The sequence below is a fragment of the Centroberyx affinis genome, unplaced genomic scaffold (assembly GCF_046629955.1).
Source record: "Centroberyx affinis isolate AG114_WGS23_722 - 3 ecotype Tasmania unplaced genomic scaffold, CSIRO-AGI_Caff_v1 ptg004468l_1, whole genome shotgun sequence".
In the NCBI taxonomy this organism is placed as follows: Eukaryota; Metazoa; Chordata; class Actinopteri; order Beryciformes; family Berycidae; genus Centroberyx; species Centroberyx affinis.
In genome coordinates this window covers 99147-122353 of record NW_027282129.1, presented here as the reverse complement: position 1 = coordinate 122353, position 23207 = coordinate 99147, and the positions used below count along the sequence as shown (strand labels likewise).

Sequence of the window (23207 nt, the reverse complement as noted above, 5' to 3'; positions counted from 1 at the left end):
TCTAATCAGTCAGGCTATAGTGGGTTATTCCACTTCTAGTGTGATTTTGCTACTTGTCTACTATTTTGTTACTATTTCGCCACAAATTTTTCTTGCCACTGCATCAGTAGCTGAGAGAGAAGTAACACCCAAAACAAAAAAAGCAAGCTACACAAATGGGGCAGAAAAACAACAAAAACTGCCCTTGCATGCATAGTTTTCTCAGCCCCAACTTGATGGTAATATGTAGAAAGGATGGATTAAAAAGGGCGAGGGTTGGGATTCAGGGGGCCCCATGCTTGCCTTTGCCTAGGGCCCCCAAATCACTAAGTCCGCCCCTGGGTGGAGGTGGAGGTGGTGAAGCGGTTCAACCATCGTCAGTGAGTCCAGCTTTCTCTGGACGGGTCGCTGATCAGCACACGGTTCTGTATTTTGTTCTTAAGTTTCACTGTGTCACCGTACCTGACACCTGAAATTAGGCCAAATTAAGGTCAATCTACAGCGTCTCAATTAGCGGGGACGGGACGCTCTTCTCTGCTGCGGTCCCACTTTGTGATTTAGGCTGTCAGGATGGGTGTACTGTTACATAAAACTCTTGGCTAGTGCAGCTTTAATTGGACAGGGTGAAGGCACACGCCGCAAGCTGCCACGTTTTTTCACCGCCTCAAAACAGCTCGGCAACCAACGTTTCATCACCCTGTCATCTTAATAATGCGATAACGTTATACTTCACTGATCCCCATTAGAAAAGCAAGGTCAGAATTCAGGATCGGCTTCATAACGGTACCGACGGAGCTGGTAGGGACTCAAGTGTGTTGCTCAAGGACACTTCAGCAGGACAGATGCCTGCTGAAATGGAGGTTTGAACCCGAGTCTTTCAAACAAAAAGGACAGTCTCTTGACCCAACGCCCCGCTGCTGCTGTGTATAGGATTGGATCACAGTGCCACAGACATCTACTGGTTTTCATGTCTTTGCTGTGAGGAGTGCTCAAGGCAAAAAAAAACTGTGAAATAATACTGAAACTCGTCTGTGGAACTATCAGCCGCAAAACAATCTCATCCAGAACGTTCCTTCCCAGACTAAAGCGACGCCCGCTGTGAGAGCAGAGAGTGTGAGATTGGCTTTAGGAGCTTGGGTGCTACTGCAGCGTATTACTGCAGAGAGAGAGGGAGAGAGAGAGAGAGAGAGGGAGAGAGGGAGAGAGAGAGAGAGAGAGAGAGAGAGAGAGAGAGAGAGAGAGAGAGAGAGAGAGAGAGAGAGAGAGAGAGAGAGAGAGAGAGAGAGAGAGAGAGATCTGATAAACACTCCACTGCAGTCTGTGGCTGACAGAGCGGGGGAAAGACAAAGAGAGACAGAGAAAAGGAGGAGGGACAGAGAGAGAGAGAGAGAGAGAGAGAGAGAGAGAGAGAGAGAGAGAGACGAGAGATGAAAAGATTTGAGAGCAGAACAAGGCCGACTTACCAAAATTGGCGTTTACATCATCCTTCTCTACTGATGCATAGTATAACAAAGACTCACTCTGCCCTAAGAAGCAAATTTGGAGAGCCAGCTCAGATAGATACACCAGATATACTGTTTAATTAGGTCAGTGGACTCAACTGCAGTGTGGAAATAGGATTAAGGTTAGAAAAGCTGGCTGTGATTGGAAAGTCACTGGTTTGAAAAGCCAGATCTGCTGGGAAAATCTGGATGGGGGGGGAAGTACAAGCCTCTCCGCTACCTTCCTAAAAAAATGTCCTGTCAAAGTTCCCTTGATCAACGTGCTGAAGCCACGACTGCTCCAGCAGACTGTGGTTGACACCGGTCAGGTCCTGGGTATGTGTGTGTCACGATGTCAGACCAGTCATCCTCTGATTCTTATTGATCTCCTTCTCCTTCCCTGTCTGTCATGTAGTGTGTATGTTTATGCTGGTATGTGCTTGTCTATGTGGTGTCCATCTAGATCATCTCCGCCCACCTATCACGAAGCCACGCCTCACCCTCGGTTACCAGCTGTTCTTGATTATTCATTACAGCTCTGGTGTATATATACCTGACTTTGAGCTTAGTTCCCTGCTGGATTGTCCAGTGTGATTGCTGACTCGCTGTCTCGCTAATTTGATTTTTTTGTTTCATTTATTTTTGTCAGTTTGGTTTTTCTGATATCTGCCTGCCTTGATTTTTTGGATTTGGATTTTGTGTCGTCTTGTTGGATTGGATATCTGTACCATTTTTCTCTACTCCAAGTAAATCCATCTACACAAACTTCTGCCTCCAAGTGTCTGCATTTGGGTCTCTGTCTGGTCTGCCCGTTACAGTGTGTGTGTGTGTGTGTGTGTATACAATTGTACAGTAGGGCATGATGGTGCTTTATCACTGCTAGTTATCCTTGGCAGTATCATTCCCTTTTGACAAGTTAATTTCAAAGAAATATCATCTAAGCTGGCAGCCATCAGAGCAAGGACAGATAGTGGCTGTGCTTAATGAAAATATAATGGGTAATAGAGTGCATGAGACACTAATGTGAGGAGAAGCCATGGATTCTTGAACTGCCGTACAGCTCCTTGTCTGTTTTTGTGTCGATCCCATCAATAAATCCAGTTTCTAGCTCCGGCTCAGCGTTGTGATGCGCAGCAGCCCGGACGTCCTTTTCCCCAGAAACCTCCTCCAACTCCTCCCGAGGGATCCACAGGCGCTCCCGGGCATGCTGGGAGATGAAGTATCATCGTATCATCGCATCCCAGGTCTGCCCCGGGATGGCCGTGCCCGGTGCTCCTCCAAAGGGGACGCGCACCGGGGGGCATCCAGCTGCCTGCACCACCTCAACTGGCTTCTCTTAATGGCTCCTGGCTCCTGGCTGTCCCAGCACCCAGACTGAAGTCTAAGGGTGACAGAGCCTTTGCAGTAAAGGCCTCAAACTGTGGAACAGTGTTCCTGCATGAGAACTGCTGAATCCGTTGACGTTTTTAAATCATGTCTTAAAACTCATCACTACAGTTTTGCATTTTCTCTTTATCTGTCTGGTTATGGTTGCCCCTCTTATAATTTTATTTATGTATTCTTATTTACTTATTTTACTGTTTTATTGTGTCTTCTTTTTATTGTTTTATATTGTACAATGTGAATTGCTTTCATTGTTTTAATTTTTTATTTAAAGCACACACACAAAGACTGGGGCAAGCCACCCTGCGGAGAATCCTCAGCAACGTATCGGCAATCTCATTCTTTCAGTCAAAGCTTGTGAGGGTTGGAACAAAGTTCGACCTGTACATCGGGGGGAAAGGTCAGAGGTCAGAGGTCAGGGAACAGCATCCCTGGAGCTGGTAGGGATTTAGCATCTTGCTCAAGAACACTTCAGCAGGGCGGATACTTGTCAACACCGAGGCTCGAACCCCCTTCTTCCAGCTGAATGAGGGTCTCTCAACTCACTACACCACCCTGTTGTCCCATGGGATATGACACTCGTGGTCATGGGGGATCGAACCTGGGACCTCGCAGTCTCTCTAACCCCATGTGGGTACTTTGCATGATGAGAAGAGCTAAAAGCTTCCCCTGAACTTCCAACATATTATTTAAGCGGGACCAATGACAAGCTAGGTTACTGCTGACTTATCATGCAGAAGTCATGACGGTGCAGTATGACAGACAGCCAAGCCCATACACTGCTCGTAATTCACTTACCTGCACAGAGGAAAAGAGCTAACTGGGGGGGAAAATGGTGACGCTTTTAAAACTTTAATTCTTCCTCCCCGGAGTAAGGCACGAACTCTTTCTGAACCTTGATCCACATAATATTCACTTCCCCACTTCTGCATTTGTACCTCTCCCTCTCTCGCCTTCCTCCTTTCCTTTCTTCCCCCTAAATTACATGCTCGCCCTTTTTTGCCTGATTGGTAAACGTATTATTTTCTTCGTTCCATCGGCATAAGTTTCCTCCGACCGGGACCGGATTTGGGTGTTCCGCCGGGTTTAATAAACATAAAGAAAGCGATTCACTTAAAAACAATTCAGCAGCATGACTCGTTTTTTTCAATATATTGTCAGAATCTGCTTTGTCGGCGTTCCTTTATGTGCTAGAAGTGTGATTTTCAAACTGTTCCTCCGTATAATGGCAGTGAATGCAGAGAGAAAAAAAACACAATTCTCCAGTCTCCTCTACCGGAGCAGCAGATAACAGAGAATCACTGATTTGGGGGTTTTATCATGGAGGAAGATACACAACCCAAGACACTACTAAAGTTCAACATCACTTATTCTACTGCTGAACTCATTGCAAGTCGTTCTGGATACATGCTTAAAAAGCGAAAGTAAACATCGAGAAGGGAGGGAAATAAATTGGGCCGGCAGGTTGAGCTGACAGGTAGAAGGAACTAGAACAGTCACATGTGTATGTAGATCCTCATCTCGGTTCCCCAGAGGAACTTCATGGTCTCCAGTTGTTCAGTACACCGAAACCACATGGGATATTTCTGCCTGTGTATCTGTGGCCCATGATGCTAAAAATACATGCACTAATGGTTCTGAATGTAGTTTTGGATAAGAGCGTACACCAAATGATATACCAAATATTAAGGTTAAAGAATAAAAGGTTAAGCAGACATGTACTGTGAACTAATTTGAGTGGTTATGATGGGTTATGGTTATTTTTTCCCTCTTCCTATCTTTTTAATAGGTTATAATACTGTTATTTCATGTAGATTCATTAAAATGTGACATGTATTTTAACCGTGACATCAACCTGCCCCAGGACAACAGATGGAAATTGGTGGCTAAATTTGGCAAATTTACATTTGGTTTTAAATATTCGTTAATATGCCCTCTCCCTATTAAATAAATCAATCATAAATCATAAGAATGACCCAACACCATACACTGTATTTCAATCATTACACCAACTTTGGGATTTTAGGGATGCGATTTTTCAGTTTTACAGGATTTTGTGTTTTTGGACACAAATCTGGATCATTTCTAATTGAAGATTTTCTTGATTTTGCTTTTTTGTATTCTTCACATCCCTGCAGATTACTGGTTATCATACAAACAGCAGCAGTGGCCTGAGAAAACTTAACACAGCTTAGCTGGGTTTAAAAAAGGCCATGTAGCTGAAAAGGGAAGTCAAACTGCAGCGTCACTTCACAGAAACGCTTTCACCACTGCCTGCATTTCAGCACAGCACAGAAGACTCTGCAGCCTGGTTATAGTAATTCCTCATCGACTCATGAAAATGCCAACACACGGACAGCCGTCCCACATGAGCGGTGTCACCGGGGAGGGAGGCGAGAAATGACACAATGAAGCCTTTTAAAACCTTCGTCACGTCTCGCTCGGTCTCCCTTTGCTTCCTGGGTGAGAGTTTACAGCTGTGCGGGCCCTGATCGAGATGTGCAGGTGGCTGCTAACACCCCTCCCCTATTCATTTATTCACACACACACACACACACACAAAGTTGCTCAGGCTAGGGGCTAAATAGGGAACCGAGATCACACTCTCAAATAATTGCTCACTTCCTCCTCACCATTCTCAAGCCGTGGCAGGCGGCTGTGTTTAGCCAATTAGGCTGAGAGACAGAAAAGGTCGTGCAGGTAATTCACTTTTCTCCACAAACAGCATCGAGAAGCTGGAGAAATGTGACCAGACAGAAAGGCAACTCGTCTGATGCTGCTTTTTGTCTTTTGAAATTGTCTTTTGGAAAGCAGGAGAGAAAGGTGATTTTTATATACAGTAGTTTCAGTGAGAAATCAGAAGCTGCAATTACAGAAACCAAAGAGACTCGCAGAGAAACTTTAAACCTCACACTTCAACACATAAATCAAGGCAAGGTTTGGGCAATTTGTAGCTCAGTAATGGTAACTAGAGCAAAGTTAATCAGATCTTACCCATCCATTGATTACCTTCACATCAACAAGGACTGCAACAAGCAATTATTTTCTTTATCGATTATTTTTTTTAATTAATCGATTCGTCATTTAGTCTATAAAATGTCAAAAATGATGAGAAAGTTCCCAGAGCCCAAAGTGATTCTTAAAATTGCTTCCTTAGTCTGAATAGCAGACAAAAAAAAACCCCAAGTATTCATTATATAAAGATATGAAACGTAAAAAAAAGCAAGCAAATGTTTTTGTGAAGCCGTAACCAGGAAATGTTTGGTATTTTTACTTAATAATGATGATGACAAACGATTATTAAATTGATTATCAGAATTCGAATCGATTAATTTTCAGCACTACGGCCATCCATTCAGAGAACACAAAAACATCACCCACCCACACAACTCTTTCTCAAGCCGTTCACTATCTCACCGCTTTTTGAAATCCTATCCATCCATCTCTCCCTCCACCCCCCTCCCCACCCCCACCCCTCTCCCTCCCTGGTGTCTGACCTGTCTGGCCACCCTGCGGGCCTCCCAGTACGGCTTGGACTCCTCCACCGCCTTGCCGATCTTCTTCACCAGTTCGTCCAGCTTCACCGTTGCCTCCACCAGCACCGAGCGGAACTTCTGCCTCGCATCCTGACGAGAGAGAGAGAGAGAGAGAGAGAGAGAGAGAGAGAGAGAGAGAGAAAAGCTTCAGAAACTCAACTCAACCCATCTATGGAGCATTCTGCAACAAAATGAAAAATTCAGCTACACAGGTGCTAAAATCAAAGCTCACTGGCTATCATGGTTCAGAACTGAAGGTCTGTGTGAGCTTTTGCCTCAATAACGCTCATTTTTATCTTCCAGTCAAAGAGATATACTGTAGACTATTTGTAATACTGCATGTGGCACCGCCTCTTACAACAAAAAATAAATGAAATGGATTGCTCTACTTTTAAAAGGTTAGCAGATACGTAAGGGATAATGCCCAACGAGGTGTCCATTATCAGGAATTAATGGACGACAGGGAGGCCAGTCATTGTCCCCAAATCAATATCAAGATTTTCACGAACAAATGAACGGAGTAAACGGAGGCTTTGACTGCATCCCTGTTGCTATGGTTACTCGTTTTAGATACAGGCTGATACTACGTAGCCAGCGCATTAATTTAGAACGGTGAACAGACAGTTTCACTGGAACTACTTAGTAGGTGTCCATTATCAGGAATTAATGGACACCCTGCAGTCAATCAGAATCGAGTATTCACCCAGACCATGGTATAACTCAAGTTGTTATTTGACAAAATGTGATTCCACTTTCACAGACTGGATTCTCTACATTTGAGAGATTTTGAATGAAACTTCAAGCAATGTTCTTTCTTCCTATTTTCTTTTCCTGATCAATCATTGCTTCTGTATTTGGGACTCACTGACAGACATTTCCTAAGAGTTCCAAATCGAAGTAATGTGGGCCAAGTGATGAATTCATATAAACACTTCATAAAAAAAATAACTGGGTCAAAAATATTGTTGAAAAGCCAATACAATCAACGCCAAAGAGAGCTTCCAAACAAGGCTCAAGATACTCAAACAAAATATTTAATTAATGCGTTGACTTAGCCACTACAGTTTGAAAATCAGCGAGCTACTTCCTGGTTTGTGGATGTACAGCGCAGCAGCCTCCAGTTGATCGATGCTTGTTTGACTTCTACCGTACCGCCTGGTGTACGAGCACACACATTTCCCTTGCGTAGGGCTCGGCCCTCTTGTAAAGATTTAAGATTTATTTATTTTAAATAGGGACAGTGCATATTAACGAACCTTTAAAATCAAATGTAAATATGCCAGATTTAGCCACCAGGCTAATTTTCATCTGTTGTCCCTCTATTGTAAAACTCACTCTACACAATAAACAAGCCCTAAACACATAACATACAGACAACACATCCAGAGGTTTTTTATGATAGATTATGGGAGCAGTTTTGATTATCCAGTAACCATTATTTATGTTTGGTAAATGAAGTAAGGATTGGCAAATCCCTTATGACACTTGGTATCGAGATATAAAGAGCACATTCTCTTAAGTGCTGCACATTGCAAAAAGCAAATTATCCTATTTTAGTCCTCTGCCAAAAAGCCAGTCATTGAAAAATGGTATTAGTGTTTCATCAAGGCAACAGCAGGCAGTTAGCCCATGTAGAGACTCTCAAACAAGAAAGCAGAAAATTGAGTGAAAAGGGCTCTGGGGACACAGCGCTCCATTTCACCACAGTCTACATCTACAGAGCTTTGTGTTCCCCTTTAACTTCCTCTTCTATTTGCAGTGGAAATGCTTATTTATTTGTCCTTGCACTTTTCTATCAGTCGTTATCATTCTGGGACACTCTTTACATCTGTGGTCTGGGCATCGTGGCTCCGACCTTTGCCCTCCTGACTACTGGCAGGTATTGAAGCTTATTCTACCATTGCCCTCACTATAAGTCACTGTGGCTGAGAAGAACCTGAAAATGTAAGAAATCCAAGATAAAAACACAAAGGAAGTAAATAATGTGTTAGCAACATTAGCTCCCAACCTTTGAACGTAATCTAATCTGGAAAAATATTCACACCGGAGAGCCAGATAAAGCTGACGCAGCCTTCTGAGAACAAACATGTGGCAGAATGTAAGCAGCATCCCAAACAAACTCAAACACCTAGCGTGGAAAAACAGACCCAAGCCAATCTGAAGATAGCAGTCTGTGTAGAATTAATGTCTGATATGATCGTGTTAACTTGTAGGGACCAAGCAGTATGTTCAGTCTTAGAGAGCTTTTGTACTTCAGTGACACTTGTTTGTCTGCTCCTACGCCTGTAGTTGATGCTTTTCAGGTAATCCATCCGTGTTCTGTGACTACGCATCAAATGTCTCTCCTCACCTTCCCAACCAACCGAGGTAATGAAGGAGAATGGAGCGCACCACTCTCTATTATATTTATGTGATTTTGTCCATACAATACTTTATCAACAGTAATCGAAAGTCCGTTCTTTGCCGTTGTTTATGGAGTCCAAAGTACCCATAACTACAGTAAAAAAGGGAATGGGGAACGATGGCTTTTAAACAAACAGATGTGCAGTGAACTGAAACTGAAACGTTTTATTCAAGAAGAAAGAAAGATCATTAATTAGCTCTCTGGTTACCACAGCGATTTTTGATAAACTACAACTAGTCATGATTTATGGGAATAACCAACACAGAGGGAACCTGACTGAAAAGGTTGGACAGGTTGAAACTACCTGTTGCATAATGCATGATGCCTCGTATGACCACTCTCAAATCTGCACCAAATCATGGTCCCAATCATGGACATAAAGCTTGTATTTTGAAAAAGCCACTTTTCAATGGAATAAAGAATCATTCTCAGCCTTATTCATTCATTTTTTATCTTTATAATGGCTTTCGTTGGCGTGAGGGTCATGGAGTTTGCTGAACTTAATAAATAAAAGAAGAAGATTAAGAAGAACAAGAAGAACGCAGAAACTTCATTGATCCCTGGAGGGAAATTCTCTTTTCAGGGCGGGGCAGCTGCACAACCTAATAGTGACTCACTGACTTGCACAAGGACACTTCAGCAAGCGGATGTTTGGCAACACTGGGTTGGATCCCAGGTTCTCTGGTTGAACAACAATCTGTTCAACCTGTCCACCCGTCCCCAAAGGAAACCTTCAGCTCAAGCAAAAATAGCCTGGAGGTTTTCCTGTGATAGCAGGCAAGCAGTCTTGTCCTGAAACTATCTGTCCTCACTGGAAATCTGGAGGGCCAAAGAAGAGAGATACTTCCTGTGTCATCGCTCATCCTGCAAAAAAACTCCACCGTCAGGGAATCTGTCCTGCTTATCATGCAAGGGCGCAAGGTCACACCAAGCATGTGTGGAGCGGTTTACTGAGATTCTGGAGTGTTTACTCTTTGAGTTTGTTTTGCTTGTCCAAGTGAGAAAAATGCCATTCTGGACCAACTACAAGAAATAAACCAAAAACACAAAGTTTTATGGGGACAAGGAGGCAAATTTGGAGTCAAGATGAGGTGAAGTGCTTCCTCGATACATGGACCGAGGAGCAAAGGTGTTGAGGATTTGTTCTGATCCCCTCCCCCCTGCTAAAATCTCTAACCTGGTGGGATGACCGGTTACCAAAACTCTAAACGAGCTACTTGTGAGTCATGTGACTTTTGTTTACAAGCCCTGGTTCTCCTGCAATTGGGCAGCGTGAACCTAAACCAACCAAATAGAAAAATGCAACAAAGTACAATTCTCCACTGTGGCTTGCACCAAGGAAAATAGAATGTAGGTGTGTAAAAATATACCAGGGATATTCCTTGCCAGTCACATAAGGTAGGTATGGGGAAGTAAAGGCATGAATTCCCCAATGAAAAACCATGGCAATCTGTCTGCAGGTACAAAAATGTAAAAAGCCTTTATTATAGCAGCTACATAATAAAAACAGTGACTAACACTAACCCGACCAAGAAGAAGTTCTTGGTCTTCGTGATCTTTTTTGGTAATGTACCCGCCAACCATAGATCACCTGTTTTTCTATCCTCTACTACCTCAGATCCAAGAAGATCATTTCTTATTCTTTTTTCACAATGTAGGTGTGATCGCACCCAAACTCTGTGTCCCCTTGAAAGCTCTCACCGACTTCACAGACCGAGCCAGTTTCAAGCACCGACGGCTTTCGACTGCTGAATTCCATTTAGGATGTCATCATGTCCTTCCAGTGTTGTGGTTTCTCTGTGAGCTCTTGTATAATTCATGTAATGAATGGATAAATCGCTGTCTCATTTCTGTAATGAATGAGCGCTGTATGTAGCGTCTGCTTTTTGTGTAGCGCTGACTCTCTGGATGTCCAAGACAAATCCCCCTCTGGACTAATAAAGATCTATGTTACTCTGTTCCACTCTATTAAGTCTGTTCTCAAACTCTCTTACAAGAACATCTGACAACTTCAACCCATCTTCATCATCATGTTTCAAGGTTCTTTTACAACTTCTGCACGTTGTACTGCACTTATATGCAATCCAAAAAAAAAAAATCAAAGACGAAGGACAATTTGGACTAAAAACAGTCAAAGTCACACAGAAGACTGACTTCCCCAAAATGATATCTTCTACATTTTACATTTACATTTCAGGCATTTCTCTGATGCTCTTATCAACAGCAACTTACAATGACAGCAACACAAGAATAAGCTTCAGTTGCCAGTATTACAAGAAACCAATGGTAAGGAGGTCAAAGGTCAGAACCAAATGCCCCCAATAACAGATGCAAGAAATATTCCTGTGCACTTACAACGTTCATGCATAATAGAGAAGAGTAGGCCGTGCTTGGTAAATAAATATGAGGCGGGGGGAAAAGGTAGAGTTTTAAACAAGGCAGGAGCGTGATCAGGTGCAAGTAGAGCAGAAAGACTGAGAAAACTAGTATTTTATATTCATCCAGAACACAAGATGTGTGTTTACTGTACCATATTCATGCAAAATTACAAGGAGATTAGATGTGGCTGAAAGACAGACGTTTGTCTACCGTGAAAAACAACCTTTAGGTGAACCTGTAAACTCCGAGGAGAGGATCCCTCTGAGGCCAGCAGCGGAGAATCTCATTATTTCAGCCTAAAGAATAACAGACTGTGGAAACTGTGCGTGTGTTTGGAGAAGGTGTTTGCTAGTGCTTTGTGGGTAAAGAATTCATTTCACTAGAGCAGAGGGAATAAACGGCAGTCAAGCAAACAACATACAGCTTATACAGTTGATGCTGGATAGCCTTACATGCCTGAATGATCCTAGTTGATCCTGGTCATTAAATTTATATTTTTAGGCATTAAGCTGATGTTTCTATCCAGTGTCTTGCTTGAGGGCGCTTTGATAAATCAGTGATTTTCAGATATGGGATGGTAACTGGAAAACCCTGCCATCACTAGTGAGTTATTTCCCAGAATTTGGATTTGGGACTCATTTAGTATGTTTACATGCTCACCAATACCCCAAATAGTGGGAGTAATCAGCGTTAAGGCAATGTATCTCAATTACAACATTTACATGGTTCAGTTCCTCTTAATAACCCTCTTTACACTACCAGTCAACAGTCTGGACCCACCTGACTGAATGTTCTCTGTTCTTCATTCTCTTAAAGCCATTTTGATCTAAAGGCTTCTGCTTAAATGCTTGAAATGTGTTTCTTAGACAAATATAAATAGTGAAGTTAATCCTATGGATGAATTTCTTTCCAAAGCCTTTGCCTTTCCATCAAGGCAAAGGGCGGCTACTTTAAAGAATCTAAAATATAAGATAGTTTTGGTTTGTTTAACACTTTTTTGGTCGCTGCATAATTCCATTTGTGTTATTTCATAGTTTTGATGTCTTTACTGTTATTCTAAAATGTGGAAAATAGCAAAAATAAAGAAAAATGTTTTTTAATTGGTAGTGTACATGGATTCATTTAATAATCGGTCTACCGCTCGCCACTCCACTGCACAGACCCATGTCGTCTGCTTTGTTAATACAACATCCAGCTTGCTTATTCTAGTGAATTTTGACTTGCACAGTCAAAAATAAAAAGTAATCTGGCAGTTTACATGCCCCAATAAATGGAAAGACTGAGCAGAAATCTGGGTGTTAACCGGCTTCTGCTTACTCCGATTATGACTTTAATCTGATTTATATAAATCCGATAAAAGGTGTTTCATGGAAATTTCAATAGTCGGAGAACTGCTGTAATTGGGCTAAGATCAAATTATTAGCGTGGATATAAACAAACTCCCTGACAGACATTTGGAAATCCATTTAGACTTCGGATCAAGGGTTGAATTCAAAAAACACATTTCATAACTTTAACTGGCCAAAGACACTGTTGAAAAGCTAATTCACTTAACATTAAAGGCATCTTACAAAGGAAACTCAAAACACTTGACGTCTACAAACTCCCAAATAAAAGCTTAACCTGAATTATCCTATTTTAGAACAGTCATTGAAAAATCGTATTAGTGTTTCTTCCAGGCAACAGCAGGCGGTTATGTAAACGCTCTCAGGTCTCTTACAGTCAGACACTGTTTTTCCAAGTCCTGTCTGATATTTCTTCCTCTTCTACTTGCAGTGAAAATGTTTCTGTCTTACTGAAAAAGTCGTCTCCCTTTCCCCTGGATCTTATTTCTTTCTCCTTGCACTTCCTGTTGTTATCGTTCTGGGGCAGAAACTTGCAGCAGCTATGAATCCTAACAATTAAAATCATATATGGTGTTTGGTTGAGTGCTTAAATTTTTAGCATGGGGGGTAAAAAATCTAACTTCTAATCCTCGCAATTGTTGAGGAAGAAATGTAAAAGTACCTATACTATATGCTCACTTAATATGCATTAACCTTTGACCCATATTTACACCTTAAGTGCCGAAAACTCCAGAATACTGAATCTGCTTCACCATTATAAGATTCAACTCTAAAGTAACATCCTGTGTGTTTCTCACAGAACTGTGAGCCCCGAATGTGCAAATAGCCCAAATCTCATAGAAAACATTGTCATTGTTGTCATCTAAGACAGTGATTCTCAACCGTTTTCATATCAAGGACCCCTAATTTAGTCCACATTAGAGCCAAAATATTCTCAGATTTGGGTCCGAGAGACAAAATCTCATCCAATGCGGGTCGCACTGGATGAGAGTTTGTCTCTCGGACCCAAATCTAAGAATATTTTTATTGTCAGATATGATTTCGTCATCAAAACAAGTCATTCTTCTACATTCTCTCATTGCATTAACTTCTTGTAAATTGAATAATGGTGAAGTTTAACAACTCATAATTTTGCTGAGGACCCCCTAGAACCCACTCAAGACCCCTGGTGGTCACCGGACCCCACGTTGAGCACCATCTCCTTAAAGTGCTACAACTATAATTATCATTGGTTGTTCAGTCTTGTTCATATGACCTTATACTTTTTTTTTACCAATAGCCTTATTATATTCTATCTGTATTAACATAATCATGAATATTCAACTCTATAAAACTTGGTGTAATCATCCAGATTTCTTTGGCTCCCAACCTCAAACTGCTTCTCTCTTTTCTTCCACACAGTGTTAGTGTCATGCTCCATCCATTGAGCTATAATGGACTCTCATATACAAGTCCTTTGTTTAGGAGGCACTTGTTTACATGGCAGTCCAATGTGTAATGAAAAAATCAAAATGTGAATGAAAGGTGTTATGGAGAGGCTATCAGACATATCAAACGGGCCTCTGGCAGAAGACCGGCTCAGTCTGGCTGGTCGATCCAGATGACCTCAGGCTGCGGAGGGGCAGAGCAGACCAGAGCATCAGATCTGAAACCCTGAAACCAAAGTTCACTTTCACCGATGTCTGGCTTTCTTCACCTCCGTTCCGCAATCATTTCGATCTCATCCTGCCCTCCAGGCTCAGATAAATTGAGCGTTCCTGTCTCTTCCTCTCCAGGTCGACTTGCAGCCCTCGGCTATTCTGTTCATCTCTCCTCTCAATCTTTTCCTCCTCAACCCCCCCCCCGTCGTCGTCTTCATCATCTCATCAGTAAAGCCGTCTTCTCCTTTTAACCTCCATATCCTTCTGCATGGCCTCCATTTCTTCACCTAGCACCTCTTCAAAATTGCTACATTAATATTTTACTTCTTTTTTACTTCTGCTGTCGTGAAGATGTTGTTTTAAACCTTGACCACCTTACTATTTTTATCAGTAATGTTGGTGATCTAGGAATTGAAGCTTATTCTACATTGTTCAGTTCAAGTTCAAGTTCTTTATTGTCATATCATGCACAGAGAAAACAAGTTGCTCTGAACAATGAAATTATTAGTTTGCTGTCCTCTCTGATGCCAAAAATCTAAAAAAGAAGGAAACTCACTCATCGTAAGTCTCTTAAGGATAAAAGCACCTAAAATATAAATGTAAAAATGCTCGATTTCCTTTGATTCTCTCCCTCAGGTTTCTTTCTCCTCCGCTTTTCATCTCCGTCTCTTCTCCTTCTCCCTCTCCGTCCTTTCCCCTCTCTCTCTCTCTCTCTCTCTCTCTCTCTCTGTCGGATGATAATGATGTGGATGCGGAGGCTGCAGTGCAGTCTCTCTGTCCTCACACCTAGGGGTCGAACGCTCAGACTGTGACGCACTTCACCTCGTCAACATGTCAGCGCCCCCCAGGCATCACGTCTACAGCTCACGGATTTCCACTTTAATAAAATATTACTTGCATCGTGGTTTTTCAAAGTTTTTTCCACTGTTGCCAGCTGCAGGAGTGCGTCCTCCCTATCCCTCTCATCGGTGACATAAACACTTCAATCAAACGCCTACTTGGGTCAGACAATAAGACAACCGCACACTACCGGCCATTCCAATCCATGTGCAATACAGGAAGAGCTACCAAAACTCCTTTTTCAAAAGCCTAAAGTGATGATGAAGACATGCAGACAAGTGTAACACTGAAATCCGGTCGGAGGAAACTTATGCAGATGGAACGAAAAAAATAGTATGTTTACAAATGATTGTAAAAAGGCAAAAAAACAGTGAGAGACTTGTTTTTTGTACATTGTCAGAATCTGCTTTGTCAAAGTCCTGTCTCACACCTGTTTTTTCATCTATTTACAATTACTGATAAACACATTATTTTCTTCATTCCATCGGCATAAGTTTCCTCCGACTGGATTTCGGTGTTACACTTGTTCAAACTGAAAGGTTTAATAAACATCAAGAAAGCGATTCACTTAACCACAATTCGGGAACATGATTACTTTTTAAAATATTGTCAGAATCTGCTTTGTCGGCGTTCCTTTATGTGCTAGAAGTGTGATTTTCAGACTGTTCCTCCATACAATGGCAGTGAATGGAGAGAATTCTCCAGTCTCCTCTACCGGAGCAACAGATAACAGAGAATCACTGATTTTGGGGTTTTATCATGGAAGAAGATACACAACCCGAGGTACCACCAAAGTTCAACATCACTTTAAGTGAGAAAGAACAATCACTCTAGCATGGACTTGGCAAAGGATTTATGTATTTTGGGTGTTTGTATGGGCAGCAAGGCAGCAGAGTGAATAGGAAAACCACCTTTCAAAAGGAGGACACAAAAGATAATTTCCCTATTGATAAAGTATCACATTATTAGTACAAAATGGTATAGATCCATTTAGAGGCAAAAAATCCATTACCAATTTCAATATTTCTATTATCCAGAATGTAAAAGTGTCAATCAAGCACTGAAGTTATATACTATCTTTTCAAAAGTGCTATTCATTTAATTTTTTTTGCTATCAATCATAGGTGTCACTGTTTGTGTCAAGGGGTTTCTTTCATTTTGGAACAAATCTTGATAATTCTTTCATGGACAGGGAACTGAGAATTCATTCAAGGGCACATCATGTTGTTGTCGGACTGTTTGTCGTCATTTAAAATTGCATGAGAAGATGGTATCTGTCCGACCCCTTAACTCTCAATCACACTCCATTCCAAAACGTCTGAAAAACATCCACGACACTTTGTTTTTGCCTGTGCCGTGACTGTTTCTGAGTCTTTTTTCCCAGTAGACGGTCAGCGTTGTAAACAGCAGCCGTCTTTGTCAAGACATGAAAACAACCTGACTTGTGTTTACAGTCTGTGGAGCCATCAAGAAAGGGCAGAGACCTAAATCACTTAAAGCTTCAACGATTTATGCACTGTTGACCCAAAGAGACACACGGCCGGCTACGCTCAGGACAGACGCAAATAAGCTGAACTGACCAGCTGGCTCGCAAAACCACAACTAAGGAGAAAAGGGGCCTTCAAAGAGGACTGAGAAGTCCAGTATTCACATGAAACTAAGAGTCCTGGTCCAAAATACCATGTAGCAATTCTGAAGTTTAACATTCAATATTTCACAAATACAGTAATTACAGTGGGCTTTCAGGTGACGTATCACACCCTCAGTCGGCCATATTGGAGGGCCTAAGCTCTTGGCCAACATGCCTGTCATCTGATTGTGTTTCCAAGTGTACAACTCGTCCGTCTCCAACAGTTCATTTCTGTGCTATTTTTGACTGGGAACTGATCATTTCATCACTGATCTGATTTTGTGTTTAGACTGTCAGCTTGTTAGCTAGCTAACCATAGTATCTGGTCAGGTAGCTATCACCGTCTTGTTGTTAACACATCTGACTAGCACACTAGCTAACATAACATGGCTAGTAGTAGAGGCTAGCAGTTGCATGTTGATATTTACATTAGCACCTTTGCTAAATGAGCCTGCTGCCTAGTTAGCTAGCTAACAGTTTGTTCAGGTGAGCTGACTCTTCTCAAGCTACAACTGTGTTTGAGTGTTTTGGAGTAGAGACTACGGACTTAGGTTAACTAGCCTCTAAAAATTACCATACCTTGTTTTAATTTTGGGCTATGAATCATTTTGTCAGGGTAGGTGTCTCTTTTTCACCAAACTGTGGATCTGTCACTTTGGAACAAAATGAACTAGGTTGGCCTCAACCTCCGCTGCCTCAGAGTTTATGATTCACACAATGTACAGCACAAACAAACTGTGGAGCGTGGCAATACTTTGAACTTCATCTCTGTGGATCTGTGTGACTTTCACCTCAATAAAAAGGTCCATACAAGGTAACTGCCCTATATAAATGTAAGCCATCAGCCTTTATAGGCATTTATCAGTATCCAAAGATCAGAGTTATACAGCTTAAGTGGCCCTGATGGCCCAAATCACAGTCTTGTCTGTACTCCACACCAGTTTAGCCTCAGGAGTCATGTCATAAGTTGCTAGGCGGAAGGGCAGCCTAGTGGTCGGAGAGACTGTCCTGTAACTGCAAGGTCACTGGTTCAATCCCCTAACAGCCATGCGTCCTGTTGAAGTATCCATGAGCAAGACACTCAACTTGCCCAACCCCTGCTCGCTCACTGTAAGCCCCTCCCAAAATATAAATAATTATCACAATTTATTTAGGCATTTTATCCTTTTTTAGTATAACTACCCCATGGTACACTGGTCCAATGCACTGCTGGACACTCAGCATACCTCCTACTGTATGCCATATTGCCTGAATACATATAATCATGAATGAATGAATACATTTCCTTACTGCCATATGTTTTGCAGTTTGCCCTTGCACTGTATTTGAAGTCCTGTTGTCCCTGTACCATGTGTCAGTATACAGTACACACGTTAGTTATTACCTAAGATGCCAAAATGTCTCCAAGACTAAATTTAGCATTTTTATTCTGATTCTGATTCTGACATAAGAGCCTCTTGATTCAGTGATCAAAGTCTTCGAGCTTCAAGACGTGAGCAGCTGAGGCTTGAAAACTTCCACTGTATGAAAGTACAACATCCAGCCACTGCAGAAATCCCCACTTCATGCAAATAATAGAACTACAGATACATCTTTTCCTGCAATGTACACAGTATACCACACAGCAGCAGCTTGGCCTATAGTGGCAACTGAAACATCACAGGTTCGATCCCCAAGGCAGCCAACCTGTCCATTAACACCCATTATGTTCTGTCAAAGTGTCATCGAGCAAGACACTGAACCTGTTTTTGCAAGTCACTCTGGGTAAAATCATGAGTAAAATTACTTAATTAAAAAGGCCAAATCAGAATATTGTAACAAAAGTGCTTCAGCGTTTCTCGCCAAATTAGTTACCAGACGATTCCTTCTATCCTCAAACACTTTGACAGAAAGCAAAAGTTGAATTTTCCAAACAATTTGCCTTGGGGATATAGAGCAAAAGAGCAGCTGTAATTCAGGAAAAAGTGGGAATTCGAAAACAGCTGTATCTGCACACCAGTGAAACTCTCCAAACACAACATGGGTCTGTGTTACAAGAGGGAAACTGAGGTTTGTTTCACAGCTTGTCAGTCAACACTTTATCTGAGCAGAGGGGAACCGGTGAGGTAAAGTCTTATCTGCTGACGGGGGACATGTACTGACACACGGCCGCAGTGTGTGTATATGTGTATGTGTGTGTGTGTGTGTGTGTGTGTGTGTGTGTGTGTGTGTCTGCGCGTTCACCAGCCTCACCTCCAGTTCCGTCTCACATCTGTTGATGTCATCGGTGGACTGGTTGAGTTTCTCCAGCTCTCCCTGGAAGAGAGGGAATGACAGGGAAGATGAAGTACGAGAAAGAGGAAGAGGATGAGGAGAAAGAGGAGGAGGAAGAAGAAGAGGAGGAGGAGCAGGAGGAGAAAGAGGGAGAGAGAGGGAGAAAGGAATGTAATACAATAGCTGGAGGAACCAGCAACATCTGGAATGAATTAGCCTAGACTGTGTGGGGCCGAAACACTACACAGAAAATTAATTTGAGTAAATTAATTTGAAGTAAAAAGCATGCATTAGTATCACCTTTTAAATCAAATTACTTTTATCATAAGGCCTTTTTATAATCTTTGGCTTTTATTCATTTTTATCTTTGTTGCCCTGTCCTTTACTTAATTTGTTTTCTGTATCCCTATGGCTGAGTCTGCTGTTTTATTTTTTTTAATATTTTGACTAGTTTTACCTCATTGTTCTTTCTGATTTATTGATCCATGTCATTTGTTCAGTTTTTTTTATTTCTGAAGCAAGCCAAAGCTTTGTTTTCAAAAGTGCTAAAAAGATAAATTCAATTATTACTGTTGTTATTGTTGTTGTGTTTTTTGTGGAAATATAGGCTAATTGATTTGTTAGCCTACTATTATTGCTGCTTGTTTGTTTTTTGATGATGACCAGCTGATGGTCATAGTTTGCCCTCCTTTTTATTCACCACATCACCAGTCTAGAATAGATTGGCTTCCCTGCTATCCATTACCATCACTAATACATTAGCCTATATATTACACAGCAAGTGCGCAACAGCAAGCCTTTCAGGCAGTACATTAATCATTTTAGATAGTACACCGCCAACCAGTAAAGTTTAGTGCAGTTTACATTTAACACAAGAAATACACAGGAAGACCATTCAGCAAATGCAAAAACTGCGCGCATGATGAGATTTTGCTCCCCATGCTTTCTGATGCATGCACGACCCCGACACTGGGTCTGATCTGCAAAAACAAAACTGGCGGATCAATTAACCCAGTAATCAATACTTAGAATATGGACTACCTGAATTCGAGGGTCCACCTCCTCGTCTTCGTATTCAGTCTCTTCGTCCGACCTGTTCTCCTTCTCTAAATGATCCATGTTGGAGGTGAGGACAGATGTCAAAGCCGAACAAAGCCAGTCTACAGGACACGGAGGGAGCAGTGACAGAGCAGCTTCATCTGACACAGCTGTTCACACCGTGCTGGATTCAACAGCCTCACTGCTTTTCTCGCCTTAATTAACTTGTGTTTTAGAGGAATGGTCTTTCTAAGAGGACCATCGTCACTTAAATCCACCGAGCCGAGCAGCAGCGTCCTTCCCCGGTCTGCTCTCGCAGCTGACTGAGCGTGAGTCTGGGGCTGAAATGACCGGAGCTCTGTTCCAGACAGGGAACGCCCCCTCCTGAGCGGCTACAGTTTGTGTGGGGGGTGATTAGTGCCACAGAGACGCGGAGAAGCGACATTTGCTGATTCACATTTCAGGAGTGTGGCTGCGCTTGTTATTAAAGTAGGGTGACGTCCGTTTGTCCCGCATCCCGCACGTCATAAGCAGTGTCCCGCATTTCGATGATTAGGCCTATTTTTAATTTTATTTTGTAAACAACACACTTACATATTTAACCATGCATTTTCTAGTCAATACTTAAGGAAACTGGTCTGTTTATCTGTCCTATTCTTGCATAATATGTGATCTTCAGCCAAGCTATTAGCCTATTATATTTAATTCATTATATTTATTGGCTTGAATAGGTCCTAGTGTCGTTAAAATAAACATTTCATAAAGCCTACCGATGATTTAAAGCAGGTTAATATCCAACGCAACTGAAAATAGGCATTCTGTCTAATATTAAAGCGATATTTAGGCTACATAGCCTAATAATAGTAATTTCTCTCTCTCCCACGTGTCCCACTTTGTCCCGCAAAATCACGTCTGCTGTCCTGCAACGGAACAATTAAGAGGTTGTCACCCTATATTAAAGGCCAATTCATACTTTGGTGCCAGCTTACGTGCACCTCTCCAAAAACGTAACTGTGCATAGGGCAACACAACACCGCAAGAACTGTGATTGGCTGCTTTGTATTACCTCCTACCTGTATCCGGTTGATGTCCGCCAATAGTGAAGCCAATATGGAGCAGATCAGAGAGAGATGAGCTGGGGCGGTTCAGATATGTTCATCTGTACGACAGCTCATCTCCAAATCATAAAGACTACCATATTTAACTGAATTTGTGGTGAGAAATATCCAGAACATGGGTTTCAGAGAATGTAAACACTACTACTTCTTCTTTATGAATTCTGTGCTAACAAAGCACAACAGTGGCATCTAGTGTCTGGGGTAGTCTACGCACAGAATCACCAACGCAGAACTATAAATGCTTGCAGGTCAGGTTGGAGCAGGTCATACGGTGCACAGCGCCACCTAGCCCGTCAAGCGCTGACTCCGCCTACCCGGGCCAGGGAGAGGGAGGCGGGACAAGTAGCAACATCCTCTTTGCGACCGGAAGCAAAGAGGTTTATTGGAGATGTGGTTTTAATTTTTAGAAACAAAAAAAAGCAAGGCATGACACAGCAGAATCGTAAACAACAATGGCAGCAATAGAGTATGGCAGCGTTCATACACCACATGTTCTTTTATTTCAGAATTTCAGGGCGTAAATGCATTAAAAGAAGAGCAGCATCCGATTAAATCCATTCAAAATAGCAGTGACGTTGTTGACGCTTCTGCTTCTCCACCTCGTTCTCGGTGGCATTAATAACTCCTCATACCACTCCCAGCCTCTTATGTCTAGCCAGCTGATATTTGACTGCACTTCCATTACAATGATGACGCACTTAATATCTGAATCTACTATGTAGTGCATCAGCATAAAATGCACTTTTATAGACTTGCTTCTCTATTATGTTTTTGATTTTGCTTGCTTTTTAATCTTATATTGTTTCTTATGATTGTTATTTTATTTTCTGAATGTATTGCCTGAATGTATTTTTTTTATATTTTTGTTTAAAGCATTTTCCCTTTGAGTGTATTTCCTATTTTATGAGAGGGATTTTTGAGTTTTGATAAACTGAGACTTTGGCCATGGTCCAAACATTCTGTTGCACCCTCTTTTGTACCGTCCATGTCTCATTTACTGTGCAGATGGAAATACAGCACAAAATTAGGAAGGTGTTGCTGGAAGATTTTGTAAGCTCGGTGCATGGCACAAAGAACCTGTCAGTGTTTTTGGTTGGTTTATAGTAGAACTGCCATAACACAGTTGCCAATACCTTTAGTTCTCCACCATCCTCTTCCAAGTTTGGGGAATACAGGAGCCTAAAGATTACAAAAACGGGCATAAATCCAGAAGATTGTTGGTTCAAATCTGACTATGGTTGTACTGGGCAGCTCCCAGGCAGTTACTGTACTGTGTGCGAGTGTGAAGCAGGACAACGTTCATATGCATTAACCTCCGATCAAGCTAATAGAGGATTCCATGAAATGATGTGCCTTTTACAAAATCACATTTTCACCCTTTTTTACAAAATATTTTTTTTAGCATTTCCCAAGACAGGAATTGTTTTGACCCTAGCAGTCTTCACAATCAGTTGCTTGTACTGTTGGTGATCTAACAACTGAAACTTAATTATTACACTGTGTCATTCAATGTAAGTCGATGTAAACATTTACAGGGGAATTTGTGTTGGCCATCCAGAGAGCCAGCGGTACACAAAAAACAGACAGTAGCCTACATGTAGTGCTCATTCATTTCATAATCGAGACAACAATTCATCCATTCATTACATAAATTATACAACATACTCAGTAAATGCTCTGAATAACAGGGTAAATGTGAAATTATTATTATTACTAAACATATTTCTCATAGAATCTAGGAGAAGGAAAATAGGCCCTTTTCACATCGTCATGGTAACAGCTTCCGTACTGAGAAACTTGCATTACAAGTTACTGTTGGCAGCTCTGGCCTTCACTAAATCGCTCCACAACCTAACCAAAAGTAACATTAGTGAAGTACAAAGATTCACTGACCTGTTTGCATTGACTCCTGGATCTAGAGAAAGGCTACAAGTTACCTAAAGTTACCTCTTCGATTATGAAGGCGAGTTTTAGCTTCAGTTTCCCCTCAACCTCATTTGCATAACATTATAACATTATGTATCTAGTGTTAGTAACCATTACAATTTTGTTGTATTTGTTTGTTTGGTTTGTCAATAAGTCGCAAAAAGAAAGTTACCGCAGGAAGTTGTGATGCGGCAGTTTCTCAACATGGAGGCTGTTACCATGACGATGTGAAAACGGCCTATTCCCCCATCAGA

General features: G+C 41.7%; 1 protein-coding gene across 1 annotated transcript; it reads right to left on the bottom strand.

The window, feature by feature from the left end:
• Positions 1-2518: 2518 nt before the first annotated feature.
• LOC139665152 (SH3 domain-binding protein 5-like) lies at positions 2519-20205 on the bottom strand (the record flags this gene model as incomplete). Its single annotated transcript, XM_071544125.1, has 4 exons — positions 19913-20205; positions 18851-18913; positions 6341-6469; positions 2519-2667 (listed from the first exon to the last, which is right to left on the bottom strand). Coding segments are annotated over exons 1-4 (419 nt in total), but the record flags the coding sequence as incomplete, so codon positions are not given.
• Positions 20206-23207: the final 3002 nt, after the last annotated feature.